Raw genomic sequence first — 12,088 nt, forward strand, 5'->3', positions numbered from 1 at the left:
ATTCCCCTCCGCCCCCTTAATACACACTCATCACTCATCACTCATAACAGAGCTAGCAGAGAAAGCAGGATCACCATCCTCTACAAACCTCACCCATCTGTCTCACATTCCGAGGCACAGGTATGCATCACTCCTAATGAGATTTATCATCAACCCCTCACTCACCTGCACATTCCTGCTCATCTACAGCCCCCCTGGCTGCAACAGATACTTTGCTAATGCCCCAAGTAACTCCCTAGCGGCCATCCTGGTCTCCCACGCTTCCTTCACCATGCTAGGAGACCATGACCCAGACATATAGTTCCACATGTTTTCATGCCGCAGGCAACCCCATGACACCACCACTCTTGGACAACCTGGAAGCCCTCAACTTGACTCAGCAGGTAACAGGTACCACCCGCACAGCAGGACATACTTGTGATGCAATCTTCAGCTCCACCAACCTACTCTCCATGCTCCCCCACTACCGTTTATATGGAAGGACCATGCAGTCATATTTTTCGCTCTTTTCTCACCCTCCTACCCTCTACGAATGGCTAACACTGGACCATCAATCCATGTCCCGCTACGGAACAAGATCATAATAACCCCAGACTTAGCTGACACCCTGCTCTCCTCGCTCCCCAACCTACCACTCCAAGGAGGACCACCTTCCATCAGGAACTTCGACTCATGGCTTTTCCTGCTCTCCTATCTCTCACCCCCTCAAGATCTACCCCCACCAGACAAGACCCCTTTCCTAGATGGTTCATGTTAGGCAGAAACCTGTGCAGTTCCCTCTGGGACCACTGCAAAATATTTAAGACTACAGGTGGTTGGCAGTAAACCCAATTGGTAGCAGTCTGTACCACCCAGATTTACCTGGTAGCTGTGGCTGAGCAGTCAGACATCTCTGAAGAAGAGTTAGGCAGTATACAGAGTATTCACAATAGGTCAAAAGAACACAGTGGAACAAGCAAACACTGACCAGAGCTTGGTGTAAAAGAGATATAATTATTTATTTAAAAACACATCTAGTAAAACACACTGGCACTAATATCAAGCAGTTCAAAAACACGGTCACTAAAAGATATACACTCCCTTCAAGATTAGTTAGACAAGTCTTAAGTAAAGCAACACTTATTTTCAGACAGCGGTGAGCGTTTAACGAAGATGGCACTCTAATCAATCGGTATAAAAGAGAGAGAAAGGCAGAGCAAAGATAGAAACAGATCCCAACACTTTCAGAAGAACACAGTAGGAGAAGAAGGCAGGTTAAAACCGTAAAGTCAAAGTTAACAAGGCCGGACCCACTTTAAGAGGCTCCGGTCGAAATGTGTCCAACGTCACACGGTTCAAAGTGCCCAAAAGTCTTGCAATAAGTTCAGAAAGAGTTGGACCAAACGGAAAGGGACCAGTTAGATGGTCAAGGCGGCCAGCCCAGTCCAGAAGGTTAAGGGATTATTGTTACCTTGTAGCAATCTTTAGAAAGGGAGGCCTAGTGGACACGGTACCTTAAAATGGTGAAAACGCTCCAGCGGGGGCAGTTATTCCTGGCAGCGGGTGCAAGTCGGTGCTTCGTCTGGAGGGAGAGAGGATCTCGTCGGGGAGGAAAGCAGGAGTCTGTTGCACTGCCAGGGAAGAAACCAGCCGCAGAGTTCTCAATTAAAAGGAGCGGTCCTTTTATTCGCGGTCCAGCGGTAAGTGGCTATCCGGTTGCCGGGGAGCTTGGCACAGGCAATTCGACCACAAGACGTCCTGGGATGCGAAAAAGGAAGGCAAACTGGTTGTGCCCACCAGTCAGGGGAAGAAGACTCTCCAGCAGGGAGATCTCCTCTGTCGTTGGGAAGTGGTGAGCAGGGCTCCACCGGTGGTGTCGTCGGAGCAGGTCGGCTCAGCTTCCCCCTCGTCTGATTTTCAGGTCCTGTGGCGACTTCTGAAGTTTCAGTCCCAAAAGCCCTGCTTTTATGCAGCACACCCCCATTCACTCAGCCTAGCTGTCAATCAAACATGCTAAGTGGTGAGCCGCCCGGCCAATCACACAAGAGTGCGACTTGAGTTACCGAGGTAACTCAGTCCAGGGTGCCTAAACCCCCTCCCACACCCCCTGTGGTACCCAGACAGAGTGGCACCACTTTTGGAGGCTTCTGGGGAGAAGCCCGCAAAAAGTGGAACAAAGGACTCGACCTTTGGTTTGGAGTTACAGAGGCGAACACAAACGCCATTTTAAAACCGAGTTCTGGCAGAAAATACCAACCGGTGAATTAATATTAAATAAATAAACCGGCGGTATGTTAGAGGCTATGTTAAAATGTATTAGCCTCGAACAATGGGAAAATCTCATAGAGATATATTCGCGGTTGAATATATAAAGTAGTATCTACTGCCACCAGCCAAAACTCGACGAGGGGGGACGGGACAGTGCCCCCTCGAATAAGAGACCCAGGGGCAATCGAATTGCCCCTACCAGTACGTCCACAATATGATGGTTTGTACTGGTTCTGTTAGTAATTTGGTACTAGTAAAGCCAATGGTGACTTTACATGCCCTGGGAGACAGTAGTCAGTCCCAGGGTATGGAGTCTATGGTGGGGGGTCACTATGACACCCCGATGTTACTGCACGGAGGGTGCGGTGTAACACGCATAGAAAAAACATATGAGACCCTATGGAGTAAAAGACCCCATAACCCATGAAACACATTAACATTCAAAGGAACACCACAAATCATGTCCAAGAGTGGGAGAAAAAGAGTCTCACTCTTGGCAGGAGACAAAAACAAATTCCAGAAATCCAGCAAAGCTGCTGGGGGACTCACTAGGTTAGGAAATTCAGCCTAAACAGAGAATTCTCCCTAACAGTTCACCCCCTCCTCAAACCTCTTAAAACATGCAACAACTCCCTGGAACGTAGATGGCAGGCTGACCCATCTCCCCAACACAAAACAGCATACACCCATCAGTATCATATCTACAAAGCTGAAATCGAAAGGCAAAAAAATTGTTTTACAAGAACAGAGTCTATAACACCTGTAACAATTGCAAGGAACTCCACAAGATTATCACATAATTCATGGCACCCCCTGCATTTCTCCACCTTCACACATCTCCCAATCGCTCTGTGATGCCCTCTTAGCCCACTTCTACAACACTGCACTAGAAAGAATCTGCACCATTGGCACGAAACTGGCAGCACTCTGACCCCCCCTACCTGCTCCCCCACATGAGCCTGCCAACGAGCCCAGCCCTTATCTTCTATCCCATCTCTAGACCAGAATTCCTTAAATTACTGGCTGCCAGCTGTCCATCCAGATCCCTGAGTGAAACTTCTGCCCACCCCCTGCCCTACTCAAAGAAATCTTCACCTCAACCTGTGCAGGCAGCATCGCAAGATCTCTCCATAAATCTTCCCTCAACTCAGGCATTTTCCTAGCAGCTTTCAAACCATCTCACATCAAACCTCACTTGACCTCCTCCTGCATGCAAACTACAGACCAATTTCATACACCCGGTTCTTAGTCAAACTCACCTACCGCACGGCCTACTCATAGCTCAGAACCTTCATGGAAGCCAACCACCTTCTCAACCCCGCCCAGTCCACCTTCAAACCCCTTAATGGAACTGAATCATCCCTAGTCTCCATATGCGATTACCTCAAAAACCCCACAGACACGGAGGGTTGTACCGCATTCATACTCCTTGACCTCTCGGTGGCCTTCAACACTAAGAACCACATAATGCTCATTGAAAAGCTCCACCTTCTTGGCATAAGGGACACACGACTAAGGTAGATCTCCTCATTCCTCGCCAACAGACACCAAATTACCCACCTCCCTCCTTTCACTTCGTCCGCCTAGCCCCGTCAAAAACAGAGTTCCTCAAGGCGCCTGCCTATACCATCTTCTCTTCAATCTCTACATGAACCTTCTCCCTGCATTATCCGCTCACACAACCTCACTTACTACAACTGCACTGATGGCACACAAATCATCTTTAAAATCCTCAAGTCTGTCTCCACCCCCCCACCCAGACCGTGCATCATACCTCACTGACATTGACCATTGGAATACGGTCGACCACCTCCTACTCAATCCTGGAAAAACAGAAATCATGCTCTGTCGAAAGACAGCTCTCTTCCCTAGCCCCCCGCACCACCTGCATCCTCTGCAGTCAAAAACATGGGTTGTACGATGGACACTGGCCTGACTATATCGCACCACATGAACACTGTTTCAGATTCCTGCTACCTACACCTCTGCATACTTAGACGCATCTTCTCCTACCTCCAAGAGATTGACTGCTATGATATCCATTGTCCTCTCCAGACTACACTACCCCAACTCTCTCTACCCGGGTCCCCTGCTTACCAACACAGAAAGCTCCAAAGGGTCCAGAACTCTGCAGCTAGGTTCCTCCTCGCCCTGGTCCCAGAGAACACATGACCAACCTCCCTTCTTGTCCTCCGCTGGCTCCTGGTCAGAATACAGTTTGCTTTTAAAGCCATGTGCATCAGTCACCAAGCCCAACACAAGAAAGTCCCAAAATACCCTTAACAGAAAATCACCCTCTACCACCCAAAATAGAACCCTGCACTCAGGCACTGTTCTCCTACTGGTGAAACCCTCTTTCAAATCAACCAGTATTGGAGGCTCCACCTTCTCTGTCCAAGCCCCCACTATCTGGAATTCTATTCTGGTTAGCATCCGAGTCACAGAGGAGCACCTGGCCTTTCAGACATCCATCAAGATAGGACTAGTCCCCCAGCACCCTAACTAACCCTGTCCTCTTGAGCTTTCTATTCAACCCAAGATGACTGGGGCAGGAAAGAACTCCCATGCATTCACCAAAGGACAGTGAGATTTTCAAGGACTAATCTGACAAACAATATCCAGTAGAAAACAGGAGTGAGTCCACGCCACAGATACAAATCCAAAGAGCCAGCAACAGCAGATGCGTTTGTATTGTACTCCATACTTATGGATATCAGCCAAAGGCAAGGCTACTCACCCGCACACATCTGCAGCCATACGTTTTTCTCTGAAAGCTGCCTAAGACGGAAAAAGAGCCCCATCCATGTCCCACGCTCCTCCCCGAACTCCTTCCCTTTAAGCCATCTGACCAAACTTCAGGCAAACGCTTCATAAAGTTTGCACGAAGTTCACTCTAATCATAATCACCTGAAATTCGGATGATTCGTGGTTCCGGCGTGTAATTTCGTCCTGGCCTAATTTTGACAGCAAGAACAGAGGAGCAGGTGTTCCCTCTCCCCATCAGGCCTCCATCCCATTGCAGTATTTCACTGGAGAAAGAAGAATGTGTCGGAGCCAGGCGGGTGCCTGGCTCCAGCATTTTGCTAAATGTTCCAGCTGCACAACAGACGCACTGTACAGATGTACTGAACAGAATGCAAAAGTGAAGGATGGGTTGCCTGAGGCATCACCTATTAAAATGCACAGATTCCTCAAAGAATGCATACATTTAATTTGGTTTATTTTATGCAAACCGCTTTGAACAACAATACAGAACAGGAATGTATAGGTCACGTGTACAGCACATTTTACAATTTTCCAAAGGTGCAAAAATTAATCTGTAGGCTAATCTTGTGAGTTTGGAAATCCCCACCTTTCTCCTCAGTTGAAGACTGGAGGGCTGATATGCAAAACACCTGCTTGATGAAGAGGGCTGTGCTCAGATGTAAAGATGAGATGAGGAGGTTCCGAAGGAGTTGGTTCTCCTTTGAGGTTTACGTGACATAAGACACTCCTGCTATGTTCTGAGAGCCACCCACCTAGTGGTTCTCTACAATAAATATTGAATGTTTCTCAAATCATGTTCTATATGTGCCTTTTTGACTTTTCTGAGGGTCACAAGACAGGAAATGATCTTACTTTGTAGACAGGGTTGCTCGCTGATGCCTTCTCCAGGTGGAATGTCTTTTATGATTTGTAAATCGGCCATTCTATGTGAAAAGGTTTCCTTTTTTCTAAAGGGTTGTATAATTTATTTTTGTTGTGTGTGCTGTTCCTCCTATCTATCACATGAGGCCTAGCAAGATCGTTGTTTTGTCCTCCCTCTGTTTCCCCCTCCTTGTTTTGTCATGCCAAGAAACTCTTGTGTACAGGTGCATTATAAATATCATATCATATGATTCCCAAGTGTGATGCTCTATGTAAAATGTTGACATCTTTTGAAGTATATTAAATGTAAAATCCAAAATAACCCACCAAAAAGGGTGCATTATATCAAAAAGACCTATTTTTCAAAAATGTAGTTGACAACTGGTGAAATCCAACAAAAAAAATAATTTAAGCAAGGCATATTTAATTGATAAAAAACTTCTTTGCTTCAGCCACTGCAATTATACCAGAGCTTCTCTATATACTTTGAAGCTAAGACATTTACCATAGGTCCATTATAAGCTCTCCAAAAAGGGCCTCAGTGAGGGGACTGGGGACTTCAAAAAGCAGGACTTAATTGTCTAACATACAATTGGATTTAAAAAGGCAAAAAGGGCAACTCTGACAACAAATAAAACGGTAATAAATGAGTAAAGCATATTTTCTGAAACACTGTTATCTTAGAAGTGATGCGGTATGTGTGTCCTAACTCTTTTTTTCAATGTCCCATTATTTCCAGATTTAGGAGGCCCTTTCTTGTACAGAGATCAAGATGACAACGAGAAGACATCCTATTCGGTGGAAACACCGTATGGCTTTCAGCTGGATCTGGATTTCCTGAAGTACGTTGATGACATTCAAAGTGGCCAAACTCTCCGAAAGGTTCCGGTCCATCGCAAACCCAAGGCGGCCAAGCTCTCCACTTCTTCTCTGAGGAGCCCCAGCAGCCAGACCAGTGGTTGGACCTCCACAGAGTCGCTAACCTCCACCACCAGTGAAGATGGCAAGTCTGGGCCTCCATTTCTACCAAGGGTTAGAACACAATCTAGCTCTTCCGAGCTGCGTGAACCCCTGAGTGTTCACACTTCCTACCCAGTTTCTCCAACCCCTATAATAAGTCTCCTTCCGCCACCCTCCCCTAAATCTTTCTTAAGGAATCATCGTGTTGAGAAGACCTTGCTAGAGACAAGTAAGCGGTTAGAGCAAGAACAGTTGAGTTTGCAGAGTCCTCGTGATGTATCCAATAGACCCCGGCTACCAAGCGGATCCTCGAAGGGCAATATTAACCAGTCTAGCACAGGCTCCAGCAATCTGAGTCACCTATCCTCATCGATTCCTCAGAATGGCGGTGGGGATGGCCCAGCAATACTCAGCCCATCTTTCACAGGTCAAGTAAGGACTAGCCCTTTAAATTCAGGTAGAAGTACCCCATCAACCAATATCAGTCCAGCACATCTGCAGTTTGTCCGTGAGCAGATGGCTGCGGCTTTGAGGCAACTTAAAGAATTGGAAGAACAGGTGAAGACAATCCCGGTTTTAGAAAAGAAGATTTCCACACTAAAGAAGCAGAAAGAGAAGCTTTTGGTCGATTTACAGAAGAAGCAGGTGTTGGAATCAGATGATGCTTCCAACTTTCGACGGCGGTCTTACAGTGCAGGCAACATGGATGACGTGGATGGCGGGTCCAAGACCACCCCAGAGTTCCTTGCCGAATCAGACAGCGAAGTGGAGTTTGTGAAAATGAGGACAAGTAAAATTTCAGAACTGCGGAGATTAACAGAGAAACTGGCCGTCTCCGAGAAGAGTGCACGAAGCTGCACACCAGGCAGTGCTAGGGCAGTCAGCCCTTCTGTACCACACAAACTCTACAAGTCTGTCGGCGTTGGAGAGGAGATCTCAATGAAGGATGCAGTTTTTTTCTACAGATCTCAAAAACAGTGTAAAGAGGCAGCTGTCGGCCATGATGTGGAAACCAAACATGCTGAAGTGTGGGTCATTGAGACTATGCTGGGACTAGTCCCTGAGTCAGAGAAAGAAATCGTTCTGCTGCAACACACCATTGAGCATCAGAGGGGGGTGATCTCTATGCTCGAGGGACACTTAAGGGAGGCCACTCAGGAACTTGAAAATTTGAGAGTTGAGGTTTGTTCCAGGAGGTTAAAAAATCTGGTGCACCAGGAAGTTATGGCCATTCCTCAAATGCAGGATGCATTCGCAGATGCTGTAATTCCGCTGTGTAATCAAGCCGTGGGTAACCACCTGGACATGAGTGACATTGGGGTGGGTTGCTCACCACAGGTGGCATGTGTTGGGGTAAACTGCAACTCAGAATCAAAAGATGCTGCAGTTGGTCCCGATTCAGTAGTTGAATATCAGCACAAAGACACTCAAACTAACTTTAAAACAAGAAATGACATGGTGAATAACTGCAGCATCTTGGCAATAGACAAAGTTTGTGAGAAGGTAGATGGATGCATGCCTAGATCAAAAGTGGAAAGCGTGCCACTGTCTAGAAAGGACATACATGTGGCAGAGCACAAAGAGGATGCTATGAAACCAGGGGTGAAATTTGAAAAGACAAAAAAGATTACAACATCAGAAAAAAAGGTTGTAACCTTGAGTTCATCACTTGGCATGATCAAAGATCAATGTTTGATCATCCAAAACTCAAGCAAAGCACTCCACAATGTCTGCCAGAAGGAAGCAACGCACAAGGAAGGGAAGGATGCCGCACCCCTGAGCAAATCTCCGGGTAAGTTAAGTTTCCTTTGCGTTGCTGCTTGAACCTTGTGCTGGTGAACAGTATCTGGTTAGCTGCACATTCCTCAAGTGATGCAGGAACAACTATCTATCTGACCAATGAGCACACTGGAAGTTACTGAATGGCAGAGAAGAACAGCGTGATGGTCAAAGGGTCCTCCAAAAGCAGACCAGATTTGTACTCCAGCATGTTGTCATATTTTAGAAATGTATATTGTACTGCATACTTGGTCGATTCTCCTGTGCACCACTTGGCCAATTCCATGCTACATTACCTGGCACACTCTCTTATTCAGTCGCTGGTCCATTAACTGATGAAATCTTCTATGACATATGTGGTACATTTTCGCTGCATTGCATGGCCCAGACTGTTGTGGGTGCTTTTTCTGCATTATGCCCTAGTGCATTTTTTGATTCATTTATTTGTACACTCCTTGGTGCATTTGCTGTAGAGTTCCTGTCACAATACCCACTGCATTCGAGGGCTAATTCCTTGGTCAGTCCACTGGTAAATTCTTTAGTATGTTGGCTCGTTAATTCATTGGTTCATCCCAATTCATTATTAAGTGCAGTTCCTTTTTGACAATTATTTGGGAAATTTGAATTTATTTATTTATCGTGTGTTTTAGTTCATGCAAACTTTTCACAAAAATCAAATAATTATAACAATGCATAACATATACTTAAAGAACAATAACATAGTAACATTAATAAAATCTCATATCCCAATTCATCCAATATCACGTTCCTCACACTATACCGGATCCTCCCTAAAATACATCATGTTCAATGCGTACCTATCTCACTCAAATCTTAAAAACTCGTGAAAAGTGCAAAAGTGCAAAGTGCAGTGCTTAGTTAATCATAATCCACGGTGTTCACTGACATGAATCCCTATATTTCAACTTAATTGCAATTTTCTTCAAAGTGCAAAGAGCCAAGTAGAGGATTTCATTAATCATATTCCACAGTGTTCACTGGCCTATTTCCCGATAATTCAGCTTAGTTTCCACCTGCTGACATATTCTATATAAAGCCAGGTGCAAGGCTACATACTCTGTGTTTATACAATGCTGCCAACGTTCTTTCGTTTTGTTTGCATCATATTCATGTAGAAAACTAGCCAGATTGTACATGTATGCATTGCCCATCATGTTACACTCTTTCAGGACGTGCATATTAGTTTCCAGGTTTGTGACACTTTGGGTAGTACGCATGCATACTCCAAGCCCGCGGGGACCCAAGGGCTCAGGGTGTTTCGCGCTGCAGGGTGCTGCCGTGATTCTCCCTGGGGAACCACCGTTACTGAGAGCACTGGCATGCTAGGCCATGCCCCCTGCTGCCCGCCTCTACAAATCTCCACCAGAGACCCAAGGGCGTGGGATGTTTCGCACTGCAGGGGCGTTCCGCATAAGCAAGGCACTGAAATCCAGGGCAGTAAGAAAAAGGTACACCGCTGGAAGTCCACCCTGAGGGGAAGTGAGGTGAGGGTGAGCCCAAGCTGGGCTGGGGGATTGTTGTGGTAGGTCCCGGGTTGCCCTGCTATCTGGTATTGCTGGAACACTGCAATGGAGGCAACAGAGCTTTCACCCTCCTCCCCCTGTCCTCCACCTCTCTTCTGTAAACAGCTTGCATCCCAGTCTGTGCTGCAAGACCACCCTGAACCCACGTCTGATCATAAGATATAAGGCGTGAGAAGAAAAAGGGGGGCCTATGTACTGGATCATCTGAGGGATACTGACTCGGTCTCCGGAAAAACACACAGCAGTTCCTTTAACTTCAAGGAGAAGGTTTCCTCCCTGATAAAAGAGATTCATCACTTCCTGGGGTCCGATCAAGATGCCCTTGGAGGGGTAGCAACCGCAGTAGGCGATCAGCGTGGGGGAGAAGCTCCTAGAAGCTTGGGTGTTTTTCTTGCCCTGGGTCCTGAATCAATCCCCACACCCAATAATTGGGAAGAAGTGTCAAAAGAAGACCGCCCTCCCTGCTGGAAAATCTGCCTCTACGGACACTCCCAAAGTAAAATCCTGTGGGAATGATCCCTTCGTCTCAAGCCTAGCTGAAACAGAGAAACCATCAATCGCGATGGTCGATGCACTTGCACCCCCCCCCCCCGTCGGCTATATCTCTCTAGGAACCCAAAGGGGGGGTTTGCCACTTCAGCACTCTACTGCGAACATTTGTTCGTTTCCTGCATCTTTGCTTGCGCCCGGTCCCTCACTAGACTATTTTCCCCCCTATCCCTGTACCAAGCTCCCTGGACTCAATGATTACAGAGATGGACGATGTGATCGAAGATAAGCTCTCCCCTAGCCTCACCTGTGGTACCGGGAGTGAGAATATGTCGTCCATGCACTCAGGGACCAGCTCCTTCCTTCAACTAGCACCGCTTAGGGTTCCTAAACCAATCAACCGGGGCACCCAATTCACCCCCGATCCTATTGCTAAGGAGCCCCATACTGCTCGGGGGTGCAACTGTGAATGGATGTTGAGTGCACTGGCCACTATAAAAGACCTGCTATTGGCGCAGGTAGAGGCCCAGGGGAGGGGGGAAGGAGGGTCCCGGGGGAGGGGGTGTCACCTAGTGCTTTACCTGTTTCCAAGGAGCTCCATAATCCAACTCTTCAATGCCCCTCGAACCCAGTTCCATCCTGGCCATTGAATTTTGAAGAACAGGTTTATGGACATAATCAAGATCATGTGAATTTTCCCTTGGGTATTTCAACATACTCACCCATAACGTGCAGCCAGCCATTACAGCCTAACTGGTCTAGCGAGGTCCTCAATCCTTATGAAAAGCACACCGTTTTGAAGGCCCATGAGCCTGGCACAATGGGAACCCGGGGCCAAGTGTGAAGGAACCCAGAGCACAAAGTCACTGTTCCAGGGAGAACACGACCAAACACAACGAGCAGGGTGGGGTGGCTAAGAAGTGCTATAGTATTGCTGCACACGGACCCAAAATTGCCTGCCAACAAGCGAGAACCAAAGGACGCTCTCTGGAACAAATGGTTACACTGGCTTTGTACCATTAGGGCTGCACCTTTGTATCCAGAGAGGATTTGGTGGGCGGCTGTAGAATGTTCAGTGAAGGTGACAATCCCTATGACTCTGTGATATTGATATTGCGGGACCAGATTGTGGCCAGACATATCCAGGGAAGCTCTGGGCATTATGATGGGACTGCCAATAGTGGGATTGTAATTAGTCCTCACACCCATCCAGGAATTGGTGGCCCCCCTGGAAGGACCATAACCAACTCCGCCCTATCTGGTGCGAATCTTATACCACTGGGCTTAAGGTCATTTGGGAATTAACTCGGACATGGGCCCGTGAAGCTTTGTCTTTCTTTTTCCCTTTTCCTGATGTACTTTGATGGCCTGATGGCCGAATAATGTTTGATGATGGTGATTAGTTAACAATATGTGTACAAATTTGCATAGTCTGCATATTG

The 12,088-nt window shown here is 46.9% G+C and overlaps 1 protein-coding gene across 6 annotated transcripts in view; it reads left to right on the forward strand.

Annotated features, from left to right (window-relative positions):
• The window catches only part of KANK3 (KN motif and ankyrin repeat domains 3), a 394,677-nt gene that overhangs the window by 282,252 nt on the left and 100,337 nt on the right, over positions 1-12,088 (forward strand). For all 6 annotated transcript variants that reach the window (XR_011303986.1, XM_069649701.1, XM_069649700.1 and 3 more), the window contains one exon: positions 6,614-8,626. Coding sequence is in view for 5 of the 6 variants with exons in the window: in XM_069649701.1 (XP_069505802.1) it covers positions 6,614-8,626 (2,013 nt within the window). In the remaining variant the exon portion in view is untranslated. The remainder of the gene's footprint in view (positions 1-6,613; positions 8,627-12,088) is intronic.

The sequence above is a fragment of the Ambystoma mexicanum genome, chromosome 1p, assembly GCF_040938575.1.
Source record: "Ambystoma mexicanum isolate Mex_15411 chromosome 1p, UKY_AmexF1_1, whole genome shotgun sequence".
NCBI lineage: Eukaryota > Metazoa > Chordata > Amphibia > Caudata > Ambystomatidae > Ambystoma > Ambystoma mexicanum.